The sequence below is a fragment of the Xenopus tropicalis genome, chromosome 7 (assembly GCF_000004195.4).
Source record: "Xenopus tropicalis strain Nigerian chromosome 7, UCB_Xtro_10.0, whole genome shotgun sequence".
In the NCBI taxonomy this organism is placed as follows: Eukaryota; Metazoa; Chordata; class Amphibia; order Anura; family Pipidae; genus Xenopus; species Xenopus tropicalis.
In genome coordinates, this window is record NC_030683.2 from 54,313,305 (window position 1) to 54,334,955 (window position 21,651).

Here is a 21,651-nt window from a genome sequence, read left to right on the forward strand (position 1 = left end):
ACTACGGGCTATATTCTGCATGCTATTTTTCAAGGAATTAAAAGCCCCTAAAAAAACCCATATAATCATAAACCATATTTTACAAAAGCATTCCTACAGATTTTAATATTTTATTATTAACTTTTTTTAAAATGTTTGAATCAGCTTACATAAAGATACGGTTTATAGTGTACCATGACAGAATCTTAGGATAGATGAGGAGACAATTCTGTATTGGACTCACAGGTAGAAGTGAAGTATCTTTTAAACCAGTGGTGAACCAGGGGTGTTATGACAAGTTACTATCCATACGAGGGACAGAAAGGGAGCACGTAGCTTGAGCAGAATGCTCCAGTAAAAAAGAATGTGCCCTGAGGGAATCAGCTTCTTAGGACCAGATTTATGATTCCTTGAGCCCCCAGGCTTGAGCAATCATAAAGGAAATGTGATTAAGGAACTAAAGTTTTGTGCAAAAGGAGGTTTTTTTCCTTCAGTGGGCTTTCATAAATAATAAGAAGTTAGCAGCTTAACTCATGTGAAGTTTCCTTGCTACATAGTAACATAATAAGTTAGGTTGAAAAAAGACACACGTCCAGTTTAAACTACTATGCCTATATATAACCTGCCTAACTGCTAGTTGATCCAGAAAAACCCTTCTGAAGCCTTTCTTATTTTCCACAGGGGAGTAAAAAAATCCTTCCTAACCCCAAGATGGTAATTGGACCAGTCTCTGGATCAACTATGAGCTATCTTCCTTTTAGCTATTCCCTCCCTTGCTAAAAAGCCACCCAACCCCTTCTTGATACTATCTAATATATTAAATTTATTTATTATTATATTTATATATTTAAACATAGTTAACATATGCCCCCCCCTACGTGCCTCTTCTCCAGTGTAAACAGTCCCAACTTAAACCTCTCCAGCTCAATAATGTCCGTCTGAGCACCAGAGACCAAAACTGCAAGGCATATTCTGGATGGGGCCCTACCAGCTCTCTGTAAAGCGGAAGAATAACACCCCCCTCCATTGAAACTATTCCCCTTTTGATACAGCTCAAAACCTTGTTTTCCCTTCCATTATGAATTTTCCTAGTGCAGTCCCATAAATAATATAAATGGATTGCATATTTTTACATCCCAGGTGATGACCTTACATTTATCCACATTAAATTTCATCTGCCACTTAGCCACCCAGATTGCCAGTTTGTTAAGATCCCCTTAAGATCCTGCTGCAATGCCACATCCTGGATGGAATTATTTGGGCTGCAGAGTTTTGTGTCATCTGCAAACACTGATACATTACTTATAATACCCTCCCCTTGGTCATTAACGAACAAGTTAAACAAAATTGGACCCAGTACAGAACCCTGAGGGACCCCACTGAGAACCTTATTCCAAGTAGAGAACGTTCCATTAACAACCACTCTCTGTACCCGATCCTGTAGCCAGTTTTCTATTCAGATATTTCTGGTATATTATGGGTGTTAAAGGAGTGTACATTTGAGTATCATCCACATAAAGTGTGATATTCAAAACCATATGAATTAAATATTTAAAAAAAATAATGCAGCCTAGACAGAGTCTTCAGGAATCTCAACAGAAATATGTAAGTGTAAAGATTATACTCCATTATACAGACACTAAAAGAGCTATACAAAATGTAACAGAGAAAACCTAGATAATGTAGAGACTGTAAAAGGAGATGGTGATCAGTGGTTTCAAAAGCTGCTGAGAGATCAAGGACTATTAATAAGAAGTGGTTTCAACATATGTAGATAGCATTCCATTGGTGAGTTGTATTGTTACTAGATTGTGTGGCCAAACATTCTATTAGCAAATCATAGGAACAGAGTTACATGTCCATCAGTTCAGTCAGGCTAAGGAGAGAGAACAGCTTGTAGATTTTTCAACATCCATGTTTTTGTGACGAAAAATCATGTTATTTTAAGGATTCGGATTCAGTTCAGCCAGGCATGTGGATTCAGCCAAATCCAAACCCTGCTGAAAAAGGCCTAACCTTGGCTGAATCCCGAAGCGAATATATATACATATATGCATTGTGACCTGTTTTATTATAAATAATAATCATTTGCTAATTTAGAACAGGAGATGATGGGGAAGTTAGAGTAAAGACAAAAAAAGTAAAAAAAAAAAAAGATGAAATGTAACATATCTAGATTTTTCAGCTCACGGTTTGTATGTCTCTTGGTGAGTGTGGAGTGGATAGAGGCAGCCAGCAGAGTTGAAATGTGAACGACTGTGATCAAGGAGGGAAGTGGAGAATTATTATTATTATTATTATTATTAACATTTATTTATAAAGCGCCAACATATTCCGCAGCGCTGTACAATAAGTGGGTTACATACATTGGACATACAGAGTAACATATAAAGCAATCAATAACCGATACAAGAGGTGAAGAGGGCCCTGCCCAAAAGAGCTTACAATCTACAAGGAGAAAGGGTTGAGACACAAGGTGTGGGAATGGGCATGACCAGAGTTGTGAGAGGTGGGGCACAGGGTATTGCTAAACTAGATTAGGGTAAGCCTCTCTAAATAAATGTGTTTTTAGAGATTTCTTGAAGGCAGAGAGATTGGGAGAAAGTCTGACAGTTTGTGGGAGCGAATTCCAGAGAAGCGGGGCAGCCCTTGCAAAGTCTTGAATGCGAGCGTGTGAGGAGGGAATGAGAGAGGAGTTGAGGAGCAGGTCAGTAGAGGAGCGTAACAAGCGGGTTGGATGGTACCTAGAGATGAGTTCAGAGATGTAGGGTGGGGCAGAGTTATGGACTGCTTTAAATGTGAGGGTCAATAGCTTGAATTTTATCCTGGATGGTAGGGGAAGCCAGTGCAGGGATTGGCAGAGTGGCATGGCAGAGGAGGAGCGGTTGGAGAGGTGTATGAGCCGGGCAGCAGTATTCATTATGGACTGGAGAGGGGACAGTCTTTGGAGGGGAAGGCCAATTAATAGGGAGTTACAGTAGTCCAGGCGAGATATTACAAGAGAGTGAATAAGAATTTTGGCAGCATCTTGGGTGATAAATGATCGGATTTTGGAGATATTTCTTAGGTGAAAGTGACATGATTTGATAAGTGATTGGATATGAGGGGTGAAGGACAGGGCAGAATCAAGGATAACCCCAAGGCACCGGGCCTGGGAAGATGGGGTGATGGTAAAATTGTTAACCGTTATAGATACCTCGGGAACAATGTGGGCGTTGGATGGGGGAAAGAGAACCAGTTCAGTTTTAGAGAGGTTTAATTTCAGGTAACGTTGGGACATCCAAGTGGAGATAGCGGACAGGCAGGAAGAGACGCGAGTTAGATAAATTCATCTGTCCTGTTTTGCTTTTCTGAAAAACTTGTGAAACTCGACGTGACCACAACTTTTTGTCATGTTGAATTTGTGAGGCAGTTTTGCCAATAGGGAAATGTGGAATTTCACAGCGATTTTATGCCTGGTGAAAAACTGTGCTCATCAGTAGTGGAGAATACAAAATTAAGTAGTTACTTCAAGGGGGAATAATTCAAGACAGCAAGGACATTAGGATTGTTAATAGGTATATTAAAGCAGCAACGTTGCCAAAAAGGATGTAAGGCTAGTGAAGAAGACTGGTGTTTAGCAGAAATGCAAAGGAGTATCTGATTTTAAAAAATGAAGGTATTAAACTTCAAAGGGGGAAATGACAAAGATGGAGAAGGTGGTAGAACTTTAACATGCAGCAGGGAGGGAGAGAAAAATAATCCTTCCCCACTTCCTTTCTTAGTAGTGGTAGTGTCTGTAGAAGAATGCTCCAGTTATAGTAATCAGGTTAAAAGCATTTACATAAAAGGCAGTGCAGTGATTGCAAGCAAACTGGGACCAAAAAGGGCATTATGGTCATATAGAATTATTATATATGTAATACATTTTATGTTAGCATCTTAAAAATGGCATTATTAAGGGGCCAACACACATTCCCACATACAGTGGTTGTAGAATATAAATAGAGGAGATTAAGAAATTGGCAGTGATTAACCTACAGCAAGCAAAGGAGCCAGGCTAATATTTTGCACCATTGATGCTGAGACTCTTGTCATGTCACTAAACCTTGAGCCAAACTGTTGTGATCCTTCTCAAGCATTTTTGAATGTAAGAGCTGTGCCCATTCCTTTTTATAAAATCAGTTGTATGTTAGGGGTCCCAATGAAAAGAATCCTTGTTGCTTGATCTCACTTCCATGACCAAAATGGTGTGGCATACTGTGACTCAGCTGTCAAAAATTGCCACAGCTTGCCATATGGGGCAAGCCAGTATAACTGAACAGTCAACATAGCATTCAATAAATATTTGTTCAGGAAACAGCTATTTTTAACAGGAAATGCTTATCAGCAGGGTATCAGAAGGTACAGTAAACTAATAAATGACTGGTCACCAGCAACCACAATTGCAAGAAAATGTCTCCTTTTTTGATATCTAAGTATAAAACTTTTACTAAAAACACCAACTGGCAAGTCCTAATCACCAGTTTCTTCTCATGAGTTGCTCAGATTGGTCAGGGACTACAGCTGACCTCCATTGGTTGTTGGGATTCAGAGACCCCTTTATTGTGAGGATAGGCACTGTGATACAATGCCAGATCTATTTATAAATACCTTGTACAGCCTGCAACCAAAGAAAAAATATATACATAAATAATCAGTCCCTAATAGCTGGCACAGGGGCACCTATCACAGGCAGTCTCAGAGATCTTCATTTTGCCTGTTTTTGCAAGAAATAATGAAAAACATGCATGTTTAAAACAATAGGCAAAGAGTAGGTTCATTGCAAGCCATTTTCATTAAACAAATAAAGAAAAAGAAGGTACACTGTTGCCCCATTAACACAGGTGAAACCTGCCCAAGGCATTAAGCATGGGCAACAACAATCAATCAGATCAGACTGACGAGATATTTGCCTTTGTTATTCTGTTATTGTTGGTTTTGGTACAGAGAAACACCTGCAGTTTTGCTTGTACTTGGTATCAAAAGGGACATTCAGCCAAGACAGCACGAAAGGGAGATGTTCTTTCAAGATGTGAGTAGGAAGAGTCTTTCTTTTTGCAAATTCTTTGGGAAATAACAAATGTATCAAGTGCTAAATGACTTTAATGATTTCATCCTGCGTTCTGCTTAGCCACTTTCAAGGACCATCAGTATGTCAAGAATAGACTTATCTGAAGGCTATAGCCTTTAACATCAAGGTTATCTACGATGCACAAGGTTCTCTACTCCTCTGCTTTGATCATAGTTGAAACTATAGCTGTCTTGTGTTTTCATCTGCTTTACAAACAATCAAGGTTATAATCCCTGAACAAAAAGGATATTAGTAACATTGCATTAAACTGACCTTACTATATCAAAAGTTAAAACAATACCTTGAGGATTGACCACAACCAAGATGGGACATATTTTTGTGGGCAGAAATATATATATAAGGCTAATGAACAACTAAGTGCATTAATCAACCTCCATGTGTACAGGAATCGAGATTGCCTGCTGGGTGGTTATTGTTGTGTAAAAATATGCGCCCATTTGTTTCAGTGTGGCTTTGTTCTTTATGTGTTTGGCCACAGAATGACCAAATGCAACAAACTTCTCAGGGACCTTTCTCTCATCTAGGAGGAGGTCAACAAGTACTATTTTCTATTGCAAAAAAGATCAGGGCTGCATGTAATGGCCATACATATCTCAGGCCCACACCTTAATTTGTTATTTCATATTACCACATGTTATTCTTTTGGATGGTGAATGCAACAAAAAGATTTGGGACTATCTTCTCATGTGAGAGAAAGTCTAATCCTCTGTATACAATGGCAGTTTGGCCATTAATATTTTGGCATTAAATAGGCTACTACAGATGCAATAAAATATGCACCTAGGTGTTTTACAGAATTGTCTATCTGACACATGTGTGTCGCTGCTTAGTATTTAAGAACTGTTTAGCAACACCTTGCCACAGAAGTACAAAACATATACTGAGGTACTAATTTAAATCTGAAATTACCCTAAAAAGACCAGTCCATCTGATCAATTTGACTGTTTTTTGCAATGCAGAGTACAGGCCCACTTCCAAAGCAAAGGCTCCTTATGATTTCTTGTCTGGCTTTGTGTCTTCTCTACATACTGCCCTCAGCTGTCTCTCTGACAAAAAAGTTCCCTTTTTTATTAGTCTGGGAAATGGCCATATGGTTTATGTGTCCAGTGTCAGTTCGACTGAGAGAGGGGTGTTGCAACTTTGTGATACACAGCATGTGTTTATGGCTCCAATCTGTTGAATTATGATGCTGTCTTTCAAGTAGGTGACACAGAATTTCACACACCTAACAATACAGATCATCCTTATACATATATGAATGTGTTTGAATATATAAAAGTATATAGTAATGCACCACAAATGTACAAGGCAGGTCATTAACGCAAACAGCTGTATTGTTATTATACATTAAAGTGAAAAGAAATACTTAGGGGGTCCCTTAAGAGGACCTGCCCTAAAGTGTTTTCAATCCATTAGGAAGAGGAGATAGAAGAAAAATGGGGAGGGCAACAAGTGCATAGGTCAAGGGTGCATAAGTCAAGGGCTTGTTGCTGCAGAGAAAGACAAGCAAAGTGCTTCTTTAAAAAAGGGATTATTAAGGAGCTTTGAGAAAAGTGTTAGTGTGGGAGCTTTCCTGATGCAAGGTAGTAGGTTTTATGTAAACTATAGGTGAACTGTATGGTTAAAAGGTTGTCTTGGGTTGATCGCAGGGCCCAGGAGGGAGTATGGGGAGATGGGTGCAGACATATCTTTTATTCTTTCTTTTTATTTCTATTACGTTTGTCATGCAAAATAAACTTTACTTACACTACATAAATTATTTAGATATTTTTTCCTTCAGTCTTAAAATTCAGTCACAGCAAGCAGACTGGCATTATTTTGTGAACACTGTTATTATGGTGAGTTTTGTGTCATCCCAAAATCTTGTTAATAAGGCAGAATGGGGGATCTGATACTCGTGTCTATGCACTGGTTAAACAATTATAGACAGTAAGGAGGGAGGGGGAATGTAAGGAGTGTCATTACATCTAGCAAGTGTAGAACATCTAGCAAGTGTAGAACATCTAGCAAGTGTAGAATGGAGAGTGAGAGTAATTGCCTGCCGCACCTGAGGAATAGAGGTGGGGGCAGGCAATCTATGATTGACAGCTGTGATTTTTAATTAAAAAAATATTGGGTTTGAGTGTTTAATTTGAAAAGGACTTCAAATAAAATAACTTTTATTATACAGCTTTTTATGCCTGGGTGAAAGGTCCCCTTTAATATACCGCATGATCGGCAGCTAGGAGAGCGACTTTAGTACTGGCAGAAAGAGATTTAGATGCAGTTGAGATAATTTTGCAGGAGTAAGGATAAAATGCAGTGGGTGGAGATACGATTCTAGGAAACCAGCTAATAATATGTTGCAAAGTCTATTTTCAAGAATAAAATGGCCTGGACCTATGTTTTAGGAGTACAGGGACAGAGGAAGTGACATTTCTGCGGCATGTCCTGATGAGGGATCCAGTGTAGCCTGTTATAGTAATGGAGGGGGTCTAGAGTGATACCAAGATACCTTGCCTTGGGAAACTGGATGACATTGTTCACTGTATTATGGGGTGCAAGCAAGGTTTTGGTGGGAATATAAGCAGTTCAGACTTGGACATATTAAGATTCAGGTGATAAGCAGGCATCTGAGATGCTATGGAATTGAACTATTGTGTGATTTTGCCTGACTAGCTGGGTTGAAATCAAGACAGGAAAGAAGGAACTGTGTATTTTTTGCATAAGGTGATAGAAGAAGCTGAAGTATGTCATAGGGTTACCAAGATAGAGAATATAAATTAAAAAATAAAAGGTCTTAAAACTGACCATTGGAGCACACTGCCAGGAAGATTAACAGGTGAAAAGGTCCTGTTAGAAACTGTTACAGTGAAGGTGCACATAGAGAGGTAGAATAACAACAATAATAGTGACGAGTCACTCATACCAAGAATTTAAAAGTATCATAAAAGAAAAGCATGGTCATCTCTGTCAGATGCTGCAGAGACAAAAAGGCAGTATGAGTATAGAATGGTGTCCCTTGTCTTTAGCAACATGGATATTGCTTATAAGCTAAGTAAAAGCTGTTTCAGTAGAGCGACCTGTGTGGAAACCTGATTGAAAGGGGTCAAGAAGATGGTTGGCATGCAGGAAGTTCAGCAAAAAGTTGGAGACAATCCATTCCAGGAGCTTGATAAATTGGCTTGTAGTTATCAAGGAAAGTTGGATTAGAGGCTTTCCAAGTTATGCAGTGACAAGGGCATGTTTAAAGGTGGATGGAAATATACCAGTTGTGGAGGAACAACAGTGCATGACAGATCTTTTAGACAGTGTGATGGAATGGGGTTACAGATCAAGTGGTGGCTGGGGAGGAGGAGAGCAGAATTTTGACGTACATATTTTTTTTATGAAATGCAGTATAAATATGCTGTAGTCTTTCAGGCTCTATAGTGTTCAATATCACTGTACATAGTTACATAGTTACATAGGGTTGAAAAAAGACCAGAGTCCATCAAGTTCAACCCATCCAAGTAAACCCAGCACACACAACCTATACTTACCAATCTATACACTCACATACATGTATGAAGATATTTCTATCTGCATTGTTAAACTTATATACAATGTGCTGTATATATGTTGCTATAGGCAACTGAGAAAAGGGGCACCAGTTATGGATGAGCCTGCTTCCATGTTGAGGTGACACAAGTTTTATTGAAGTTTGTAAACTTGAAAATTTGAGGTGTTCCCGCTTTTTTATTGTTTAAAAACACATTAATAAATAAGTGAGCATTCAATATGTCACTTTATTCAAAACTCGAAAATTGATAAATAAGCCCATAACTGTGCATCACAAGTGTTGTATAGTTTGTATCTGTATATACTGTGTGTGTGTATATATATATATATATATATATATATATACATACAGCATATACAGATACAAACTATACATAATAAAGATATTACACAAATATGTTGCTTGTGGTAACATTTCCACATTGTAACTTTGAGAACTTGTATGATGGTGTCACATTTTATGAACTGTGTTTTAGCAAAGCTACATTTTTAAATATTGTACCTGTAATTCACACTATGAATGATCAAACAAATGTCAATTTAATTATTTGCACAGTCAGTCAACATTACAGTCACACAAGTTTATGGCCAAGCAACTGATGCAGATGAAGACATTTTATGATCAGTCCCAGGCTGAAATTAACAAGCCCTGCAAACTAGAGCCCTATATTCAAAGAGAATTCCCAGACGTGCAAGCTGGATTCAAAGCCGAGGAACAAGAAATATTATGACTCATGCACACTGAACAATCCAAATATCCAAAGAATTCAGGAAGGAAGCCATCAGTTTCTTCACTGACTACAGAAAACCTTTTGGTGACCAAGGAATCATGACATTCTCCTGAAGAAAATGAGTGTACCCCTGCAGTTACAGGATCTGTTATCTGGAAACCCATTACCCAGAAAGCTCCGAATTACGTGAAAGCCATCACCCATAGATTCCAGTTTAATCAAATACAGGTATGGGATCCATTCTGTTATCCAGAAAGCTCCAAATTATGGGAAGGCCCTCTCCCTTAGACTGCATTTTAAGTAAACAATGCAAATTTAAAAAATTTATGACTTTTTCTCTGTACTTGATTTTAACTAAGATATAATTAATCATTACTGGAGTCAAAATAATCCTATTGGGATTATTTAATGTTTAAATTAATTTTAGCTGATTTAAGGTGTTTAGTGGCAGATTTTGCTGAGAAAAAAACGACAAAAAAGTTGCTGCAAAAAATGTTGCAACGAAAAAAACTCATTTACTTCAATGTGTTTCGCATATTTTTCGGCAAAGTGAAATGGGACGGATTCACCCATCACTTTCCATGTTCCCTGTGATTTGCACTCTGTACCTTATTATTCAAAACCAAACTGGCACTCAGGTGCAAGGAGCAAGTATAGCAATGCATGGATTACTGCATGTATATTTAGCATTTTCATGAACTGCATTTTACATGTAATTTTAGCCTTTGCACTGTCCCTTGCATTAGAAAATGAGTTTTACAGACTGAGTCTTTTGCTTAGTATGTAACAGGTTGGAAGAATTTTTCTTTTTATTCCAACTTCTCTCCCTAAGTCCTATAAGACAGGGGTTTATTATCAGTAAAAATGTCTACATGGCCCACCAAGTACTGAGTACTCTGTGACAGCCCATACAATGACCAACTGCTCCAATCTGAACAAACTATAATTTCAGCTCTGCAGACCATAGGCCCTGCCTTATGTATATCATTGCCTGCTCCTAGCCCCCTGCACCTATGCTAGCAGGTCAAGATCTTTCAAGCTACCATAAGTATTCAAGTGAAAGGGCAACTGGCATATTCCAGTATGATGGAACTAGTTTATCTTTTAGAGTTTACCATTCTTAGGGTCATATCTTGTTCACTGATCATGTTAATTGTCCTGTAGATGGTCTGACTGGGTGTAAGAGTCATTATAATCTTTATTTCTTTAAAAAATATGAGAGGAAGAAATATGGACAATACTATACTTTTTCACTGCAGATGCAGTGTGCAAATTGATGCAGCATGCTGTGGTGCCAATTTCTAGTTATTGGTAGCTCCAGACCTTCCCTAAGGCAACAGGTGTGGTGCTGGCTTTAACTTTCTGTGTTAAAGCCTGCATTAGTAAGTCTAATATAATGTTTTTTTTTAGCTCATAGTCTATGTGCTGGCCACTGCATGGTTAAATGAGCACAGAGATAGCTTTCCTCTAGCTTATCACACCTTTCTAACTCTTCTGGTAGCAAAGTATTGGGTCCTGTCACTGATCTGACATAGATTTATAATGCACTGCCTACTTTCCTGATGTAAGCTTATGGGTCCAGATTGCTGACATGGACAGGGGGGTGTAGGTAGTAGTGTTTTAGTGTTTGCCAGACTATAGGTCCCATTTACTGATGGAGGGGCAGGGCATAAAGTGCAAAAAACAACATCAAGCTCCCTTGTTTTGTGCACTTTGCAACCTGTCATCAGTACACTATGGCAGGTGGCAAGGATAGGACTGGCTTATGCCCTCCATTTGCTACAACTATGTATATATATATATATATATATATATATATATATATATATATATATATATATATATATATATACAAGGTACAGGGAAGCTGCACACCATAAAATTATACTGATACCTGGGTGCCTGTGCAAAAGATAGGTATAGAAGCTAGAGTGACGGCACACACAGGATTTTCACAGAAAAGTCACAGGATCAAAAAGATAGAAAAAATCAGAGGTTTATATATATAAACTTGGAAATCTACTAAAGTAGTGAGGAGAAGATATTTTGGCATCATAGCAGGGAGTAGGGGTCATTTATTTAGCCAGGGCACAAGTGCAAGGTTACTAAGGTGTGCAAAAGAACACCCCAACATCTAGTTGCACTTGCGAGGTCTGCTGCTCTCCTGTGAGCCCTGGATGATACAAAGAGCAAGGAAGCCAGTTAGGACAGGGCCCCAATGTGCGATGGACCTCTCTAGCTTGGGTGTGTAAATGATGTCCAGGGTAGGGCAAAGGTGAGGGGACATTCAAGGGCCATGCTGCAGGTCTTTTGCTTCAAAAACAGAATGTAAAAACCTGCGTCTATTTGGAATTAATCCGACACAGTTTGAAAAGTTCACAAAAAGAGATCACTTGAGTGACTATGGTAAAACTTTTGGATGATTCCCTTACTTTTCTTGGTTCTTTGAAAAGCAATAGCTAAAACAAACATTTTAGAAGTCTGTACTTTTTAGCAAGAACATTGTGACATATTGGACATCATATTTAAGGAGTATACATAACTGTATTGCAATATTCCAAACAACATGCTACCTTAATGCCATGGTATTGAAAACGTTTTGCAGTTATTTTAGGTGAATGCTCAGTCAAGGGTAACATTTTTGCATTGATAAGGTGTTAGCTTTAAAAAAGAGGCAGCAGCAGGTGCCTCTGCAGTTTTGGAATAACCAGTCTGGTTAAAAAAATACATACCTTTATAAATACGCTGATTAGCTAGGAATAATGGATCAAGATCCATGGTAATAATTTAAGGATAGTTAAAGGATAGCAGCTGACTTTTATAAATATGCCATTTAATTTACACCAACAATTTACCAGTTTTTCCCAACAGAAAATGTTTAACTTACTTTTTTAAATGTACATTTTAAAACATATACTGGTTCTATGAATAAATAAAATTAAAATTAAATTAACTAGCTCTGTAAATGTGGTGCAAAATATACATATATTTATACTCACAAACATACAGTATGTGTGTGTTTGTGTCTTGAGCTGTGCATTCAAACTATGTGCACAATTCTTTTCAGAGGTTCAATGCAGACAATCTCAAAAGTGTGCATAAGCATCTCTCCTTCATCTAGAGGCCGCCGCAGGGGGAGAGGAAACTTTCTTGTCATATCCTCATTACTGCATATCAGGAACAAAATTCACTTCATAGCTGATTAGCTGTCACAGGGATGGAATTCAGCAGTAAGGGAGCTGATTGACGGAGCTGCCAGTCTACCGTCACTTACTATCAGATATAAATACAATGATACCTTCAACAGTAATATATCAAAGCAACTCCACAAAGAATGACAGTCTGAGGAGGCCAGCTTGGGTTATATTTCACCACTCCACCCTCTGCAGATATATGGCTCTGCGTACTCTCATGCAAAATAGATTAACTGCTTTTTACAGTTTCACATTTTTAATGCCATGATTGTAAAGGAATATTCACCTTTTGCAAGGAAAATAAGTTTATAATATTAATATAACATAAGTTTTGCCAACAGCAAACAATCAGCGAATAGTATTGATCTTCGAAAATGAAAGCAAAACAACTGACTGGTTGCTATGTGTCACTGCAATGATGCAATTTAGTGTGTTTGTGGCTAAAGTTTTATTACCTGCAAAGGTGTGAAGCCAATCAGCTCTGAAGCACAGGAATTTAATATGTCACTGACACATATTAAATCTACATACACAACTGCTAGTCATTTAGCAGCTTGACTGAATATAAACCGATGCATCTAATCCCTTATCAATTGAAATCTCTGTAATCAGAATCATTTTTTAAGAATGCAATGTCATTCTGAGCGCCACATTTATGAATCTGATTAAAAAACACACAACTCAGAGCAACAATTTGAAGTTGTTGGAAGTTTTTGGGTGCCATTGAGGACATTTTACTGGCATTTATAACATCATATTTAGAAAAATAGAGTTTAACTTTTAGAAATACTGTCACATCACTTTTTAATATAAAAAAAAATTAGAATAGGGTAATGCAAAAAATAGTGAAGACCTTTAAATCTGTTGATGGTTTTCTGGTGTAAACAAACATTTTATTCCAACTCCACTTTTGCGACCCCCTAAGTCAGTGATCCCCAACCAGTGGCTCCTGAGCAACATGTTGCTCCCCAACCCCTTTGATGTTGCTCCCAGTGGCCTCAAAGTTGGTGCCCATTTTTGAATTTCTTATTTGGAGGCATGTTTCGGAGGCATAAAGGCCATCTGTACTGTTAAACAGTACCTCTAGTAGTCTGCCAGTCCACATTGGGCTACTAATTGACTTATTGGTCACCTACTTGGAAAGAATTTGTGCTTGTGTTGCTCCCCACCCTTTTAAAACACTACGTGCCTGACATTGGCATGAAAAGGATACCCTTAGGCATATCACCTTCTCCAGGAAGATGTTAATTCCAAGACTCCCTTGCGTATGTGCACCCTGTACTTTGCATTTTTTTTTTTTTTTTTTTAACAAAGTGGGCGCATCTGAAAATTTTGTTTATGGTGTAAATGTGTAGTGACATCTTTGTGAACATCATTTGAATAAACCAATTTTGCTCTTGGTATTTTACCTTGCATTAGTAAATAAACCTTATGGTTTTTATGATGTCTGCTCTTCATTATTTATTATGCTGGTTTGAAAAACCCAACATACTGTTCTTCGACTTCATCTTATTCTTCTGATTCTTCTTTTTCTTCTTCTTCTTAGTGCCCCCCCCCCATTTTATAAACACTACTCCTCCTACAGTTTCAGGGATGCAATGCCTAAACTCTCCAAACTTCTTCATCCTATAGCGGAGCAGGTTGCTTGAGCTATTCTAAGTGGTCCTGCCCCCCATCTTTTTGTGGCGCCACTCCAAACACCCCAATTTTCCCATTGACTTTGACAGGGAAGATTGTCAAACTGCAGCCACTCTTACAGGTTTGAGGCTACACTCCCCAAATTGAATCGCAGACACGGGGTCAACCTGAATAAAAATATGATTTTGATTTGTTGGTCAAAAATGGGTGAAGCTACAAACAGCCAATCAGATTTTACCTTTTGACTTTCAGTGGAGGAAATTTAACCTGCTGTCATTCTCACAGTAATAATGCCAGGGTGCCCAAACTTTGCAGAGATAGGCACCGGGTAACTGCAGTTCAAGTTTAGAAAAAGTGGGCGGAGCCACCAACAGCCAGTCAGATTTCACCTATAGACTTTCATTTGTTTAAATTTAAACTGCAACCATTCTTTAAATATTAATACTAAGGTCCCCAAACTTTGCAGAGTTAGGCACCAGGTAATGGCAGTTCAAGGTTAGAAAAAGTGGGTGGAGCCACCATCAGATTTTACCTGTTGACTTTCAATGGAGAAATTCAGCCTCTGGCCACTGGGGGACTAAGGTTAATGGTTAGGAAAAGTGGGTGGAGCCACCAACAGCCAATCCATTTCCACCCATTAAAATTCATTGGTTTATATTGAAACTGAATACTTAAACCATTATTTAAGTATTAATTCCAGTGTTGTTAAACTTTTCTTTATTCACTGGGTATTTGCAGGGCGGAGCCACCAACAGCCAATCACATTTCACATATTTAAACTTTGCAGAGTTGGTCACTAGGGGACTGCAGTACAAAAATGGAAAAAGTGGGTTGGGCCACTAGCAGCCAATTAGATTTCATGCATTTAATTTTATTGGTTTAAATTGAAAATGTTGTCATTCTCACACTATTTATGCCAGGGTGCTCAAAGTTTGCAGTTTGTCACTGGGTGACTTCGACTAAAGGTTTGAAAAAGTGGGCACACCCACCAACCACCAATCACAATTCACCTATTGACTTTTATTGGTTTAAATTTAAACTGCTGCCGTTCTTTAACTATTAATCCTAGGGTCCCTAAACTTTGCAGAATTAGTTACTGAGTAACTGCAGTTCCAGGTTATAAAAAGTGGGTGGAGCCACCAACCGCCAATCAGATGTCACTCATTGACTTCAGACACTATTAAAACCAGGGTCCCCAAACATTGCAAGGTGTTTTTTTTACTTTATAACTGTGGTCCAAGATTAGAAAAAATGACATTTTTCAAACCAACATGAAGTTTGTTCTCAAATTCCCTTTCTAGTTTATAATGTACTTTTATAGTAAACAAATAAATAAGTCATAAGCAAATCTGTCCCATTTCTCTTAGCTGAAAAAATTTGACAAACTGCTGAAAAATTTGTGAAATGTGGCTAGTGCACAATTTTTTTTACATGCACTACTTTTCTGATGTGACCACAACTTGGACGGTTTTCTATACAAATTTTTGGTTGCAGCAATTTTTTCAGTTTCATGAAAAAAATTGCCATTGACGAAATGGGAAATTTCACAGGGAATCCATGCCTGGCTAAAAAATTTGCTCATCACTCATTGAAATACAAGAACACAAAGAAATTGTGATTTAAAGGAAAAGGAAAGGTAAACAACCAGGGGGTTGTTTGCTGAAAACTCCACTGAGTACTTCCATAAGAGCAGCACATTATGATCTTCATTCCATCTTCGTTCTTCTCTTCAGTCCCAGGCCAGTGTGCATGCACAGCAGAGTGAAAAGTCAGCAATTTGCTTCTAAGTTCATCTTTCACTTTACTGTTCATGCAGATCCAGACCAGGGCCCAAGAGAAGAAAAAAGAAGCAGAAGAAGATGTCCAATGAGTTTATACAGAAATACATTGGGCAGTTTTTACCAAACAGAAAGACCAGCCTAGGGTCTCCTAAAAATAACCTGAAAATATGATAGGTTATTAGATCTGTACCAAACTTTGGCGCCAAGGCATTCTAGACAAATATGGTCATTTTTTCTCACAGACATGAACAAAGCATTAGGTACCTCCCCTTTAAACGTAAGAAGAGGCTTTTTCTTATGAAGCAATGCAATTGGTCCTTCACCATAAGCATGTTGAACGTGTGCAATACCGGTTTGGTCTGGTTATTGTGTGATGGCAGATGTCATAACACCTTTAAGAGGGGCTTTTTTTAACTAAAAACAAATATTTTTTTTAATTTCTATTTTCTGTTCTATTAAGAACAAGATACCTACAAACTATTATTATACCCACAAAGGGAAATGGATTTAAATCATTAAAGTAACTTCTTGAGTACATATAAAAAAATTAAAATTTTACGTAATTCTTATGCAATGAGGAAAAGCTTTATACATTCTGATCTGCAATTTTAGAAGTCGACATTTATTTTAAGTCTGGTCCACAGACTGCAAATTTGTTCCATATATCTTTCTGAGTTGATGGGTAAATCTATTTTAATGAGAAGAAATGTTGAATGTAACTGACTTTGATATTTGTAAGATGACAGCAGTGTTTGCCTAATATACAGGTCTAACTGTACAATGATAATTTGTGCTGTTATCCCAGTGCAATAAAAAGGGTTTGCTGCTTCTCACCGAGTAATAGATCCTCTTTCTTTCTTTGTCCCAGTGCTTTCTCCTCCTTATTTATTTGCCCATCCGTCACTGTCATGGGGCTGCCACTGATCTCTAGCCCACCTTTCATGAAAAGAAGGAACGCTGGCCTCGCAAAACTTAAGTTGACATTTGCACTCTCCCAATAAAAAATATTTAGTCCATTAAACATAAATACCTGTCATTCTAATGTACAGGCCCATACGGGATTGCTGTTTCTTTCTGATGTTTATTACAGCCAAACAACTGCAGTGCCTGCATGTTTTCAACTTTAGCGTATTGATTAAACTTTTAAATGGCTGCCATATAACCCAGGGACAGAGGAAAGATTAATTGGCGTCAATGTTCATCTGTAATTCATTAGCCATTTATTCTTTACAACCACATGGGCTATCAGGAAAATGCAGGCCATTTTTCACTTGGTACAGGCTTGGGAACAGATCCTGGCATTTCAGCTGCATACTAATCAGCATTGGCCACATAAACTGTACTGTTATTTTATTTATTTATTTATGGTTCTAAACTTAATGCTGGGAATAATACGAGCAAGGGGTGGGGGTTTTAGCAAGGGAAGAAACTATGAAGTATTTGTCCCTGAGGGATAAGATTTAATACAGCTTGTCTCCCATTCTCAATTTATGCAAAATGGATTCTCATATTTTGTTCTGATAATAATAGCAAAAAAAAAGTTAGCTTAGGTCCCTATGCAGTGTTGAAGATCTCATATATTTAATTTAGATAACAAGCACTGTGGAAAAATAATGATCAATATTCTGTTTCTTGACTGTATATCAAATTTTATTTTCCCCAGGGCAAGCAAGGGTGGAAAAACAATAAAAACAAAATTAAGATGTAGAAAATAGGTGGAGGAAGGTTGGAAAGGCATTCTGAGCCATAATGCTGCAGTTCTGTTTTAGATCAACTTTCATATAATGTAACTTGTGCATAGTGCACATGCTATGAGTGAAATTAAGGACTTGTGATTTCCTCATATACTGCACCTCAACCCTGCAAAAATATCAGTCATGCAGTAACAGGTGTTGAAGAAATACATATAGAAACCAGAAAAAAACAATCCCTGTTGATGTTGTTTTCCTATGATAGTAAAATTCATTTCCAATAGGTTCTGTCAGTTTTCATATTATAGTTTGATTCATTCAGATCCCACTGCTGATAGGCCTGATCCCATAATACAATGCTGTGCTATAACATAGAGAATGGGAATGTGGTATCTGTTTCCCAAGTTGCCTGGCTGCATTTGGTAAAGCTCATAAACTGATGTTGACCCGACAACTTATTTGCATTAAAACTAATTTCTAGACATTGTTTCACTGACAAAGTTGTGTACACTTCTGTTTTTCATGAAAGAAAATTTTATGGGGGTTTTCAGTTGTATTAACAAAGGGGAGAATACTAAGAAACTGAGAATGTTACTATAGTAATCATAAAATAATGCTGTAGAGGAATTAAAGAATTTAATACATAATTATCAGTACTACAAAGATGCATAGGTCCAGTTAGTATACTTAATGAAGTGTATAACAAAAACCCATCTTTTAGTTACATAGTCACTACACATACTAGGCACATGTAGAATACACTTATGTACCTGTAGAGGGTACGAATTCCAGAATCTCATCATATGTTCCTAACAGGCTGAAATGATTACAGGTCAATGAGACAGATGGCATTTTGCACCCTAAGGAACCCTAAGCTTGGTACTTTATCAAGAAAAGGTACAGTAGGACAGAAGCTGTTAACCCCATTTTTGCTCATGGGTAAAGACACCTCTAGCAAAAACTGCTGTGCTTTAAAAATAGTCTTAATAGAGTGATTTAAATACACAGGCTTGCATATTCTTTTTCAGCTCTGGACACCTGTTCTCCCATCTGTAATTGGGTAATAATGATAATAAAAATGTTCCTATCTGTGCACTTAGGAAGCTGTCTTTACATTATAGCTACACTGAAGGAGAATGTATTAAAATTAATGTGCTATTTAAACATACCACTATTTGGGAAAGCACTAAAAAGTGATCAGAATGCCAGTATAAAGCTATGATATGTGATTTTATACTAACATATTATGTTAGCCCATTTTTACTAAGTAGTGCAATAGCTTAAAAACCTAAAATGCAAAATTACTAAAATCTGAATTAATTTTATAACATAAGCAGACTGATTTTAAAAAAGAAACTTGGCTCCGTGAATTTTTATTATGCTATTGAAAAAATTTAACTCTAAAGTGGATTACAGAAAGGAGGAAATATGCAGAAATCCAGAGACTAGATTGATATTTGGTGTTTTATCACAGATATTTCCACCATCCCTATGTAATTAGGGTGGTAATGACAAATCATGCATTTTTTAGTCCATACTTCAAGTTACCTTTTAGTGTGAAGAAAAATGAGATATTTAAATCAACCATAACTGAATTATTATCATTGTGATCTGCATTGGGTGCCATTGGTCAATAACTGTAATTGGTTGGTGGCCACTGATCATACATACAAACATTACGTGCTGTATGTGTGTTAATGAACGTAATAGACTATGAATGGAATAATGATTTCCATTAAACTGATCCATGTAAATCCTGAAAATTCAGATTAGGGAACTTTTAAAAAATGAGGACATGCCATGCTCATTTATATTACATTATTACTCAGCTTGTTATACCTAGCCTATAGGAGCATATCTCGAGTTCGGCCACAACTGCTACATGCAACCACCAAACAGATTTCATTTTTCAGTATTTAACTCTGAACCCCCCCACTTGTTTCAACTGAAAGCTAGCTCATTCACATTCTCATTTTCCAAAAGCAGACTGGCTGCTTAGTACCAGAATTACTGTACCTGCTGCCACCACCCTCATAAAACTGATGGTACTTGAAAGTACTCTTCTGGCAGCATGGTGGGTCTGTGGGTAGACAGGGAATAATATCCAACATATAGAAATGAAATCAAGCCTCTGACTGTGGGTGGAACACCACAGCTCAGTAGTTACATAGTTGAGTTAGGTTGAAAGAACCTATGGTCAACCCCTTAAAATGAACCCCAGTGCCCAGTGTATCTAAGTGCAGTAACTTGCTTATATAAACCTAACTGTATGTTCACATGTAATGATGAACAAAATTGTTTGTCAGGTTTCACTGTGAAAAAATGTTCATAGCCTTAGGTTTCAAGAATTTTCACTGTTTTGGCTATTGTTCTGCAATACGGGACAGATTCGCTCATCACTACTTGCATTTATAAGCTGTATATATTATTATATTATATATACATATATTATTATCTTTTTGTTTTTCAATCCAGATAAAGGTTTCTGTGTGAAAACCAAAATGTCGAGTAATATCGATTATATTTTTGCATTTACATTTTGCTCCTAAATCCTAGGAGTGCTGTCCCTATCCCAGTGCATTTGTTTTGTACTAGCACCCAGGATTTGTTGCTGCAAATGATGTGCACCCTATCGACTATTTTAAATATATTATTATATATATATCACTATTTGTAAAAAGGTGGCATTCATTACTAGCTGGCATTACTAATGCAAATACCACCAACCTCTCATTTAGTTAACAAAGACAAAATAATGTATCACTGTTCTTGACTGTTCACAATGTACTGACTGACAGTAAACTGTTAAACTGTGCAATATTTAAAAGCTGTCGGAATAATTTTAATGATAAAAGTCTATAAAAGTATCTCACATGACGAAGTCAACCTCATTTGTAATGCTGACTTGCAAATCTAAGGCAGCTCAGATATACAGATGCAGCCAGGAAGTTTTCACACTTGGGGGCAGATTCATGAAATCACGAGCTGAAATCCCAAATGGGATAAATTCAGATTGGATCCGAAAATTTCTGAAGATCACAAATATCACGAAAATGCTTACGAAAAAATCGTATTAGTCACGATAATATTGTATTGGCGATCCGAAAGTGACAAAATTTTCATACCGAACGATTGTAAACAGCTGAAAAAACGTTTTGATTTTTTCGCACAAGCGTACTAAAAAATCGCGTAAGTGATGAAAAGCCGCGCAAGTGATGAAAAATTTGGCGAAAATATGCTCGGAGCGTTCGAATGAACGTTCGTGTCTTAGTAAATCTGCCCCTATGTCTCACAATGTCCAGACAACATTTTTTGAGTATTAAATTCTGCCTCTAGCTGGTGCTAGAGTGCAAATATTTACAAGCAATACACAATAGAAAATGCCATAGACCATGTACCACATGGTGGCAAATTTTATTTTTTTTCCCCTGTGTTAACTGGAAGAGACATAACGCAACAACATAGTAATGGTATTCGGCAGCATCTGTATAAAACAACTTACGTCTTGTAAAAGTGATGGCCCACAGGACATCTGCCTTGCTGCAGATGATAAAGTGACCAAAAATAACTTTTCATGGGAATAAATGTAAATAAGAGTGGCTAAATAGTCAATTTTGTGCACTTGCATGAGTGATTAAGATTCAAACCTGTGAGCTATTTTTGGTCAATTTGCCGGCCACAGAAAAGAAGATTTCCCTCAGCTGAATAAATTCCTGCTGGAACAATAGCAGGGATATCCTGGGAGTTAGTGCACAAGAGTGTAAACCTGGCCTCGTCTCACCCACAAAGAGTAAATGGATATCACTTGATACTCATCATGTTTATTGGCAAGCAGCTATAATTTACTGATAGACTCCCAGCAATATTTAGATTATGTTAGCTTGGCAAATTAGTCAGATGAAATTATCTTACATAAAAATTAAAAGTGGGTTACTTTTCTTTCTTGACATCACACCTATCTGCTCCCTTTCCATGTATTTATTG

The 21,651-nt window shown here is 37.5% G+C and overlaps 1 protein-coding gene across 3 annotated transcripts in view; it reads right to left on the reverse strand.

Annotated features, from left to right (window-relative positions):
* The window catches only part of lrmda (leucine rich melanocyte differentiation associated), a 511,201-nt gene that overhangs the window by 16,060 nt on the left and 473,490 nt on the right, over positions 1–21,651 (reverse strand). The window contains exon 7 of one of the 3 annotated variants that reach the window (XM_031905729.1): positions 2,047–2,235. The exons of the other annotated variants lie outside the window; for them this stretch is intronic. Coding sequence (XP_031761589.1) covers positions 2,051–2,235 — 185 coding nt within the window. The 3' untranslated portion in view covers positions 2,047–2,050. Of the gene's footprint in view, positions 1–2,046; positions 2,236–21,651 lie in introns of those variants that run through there. 3 annotated transcript variants of the gene reach the window in all.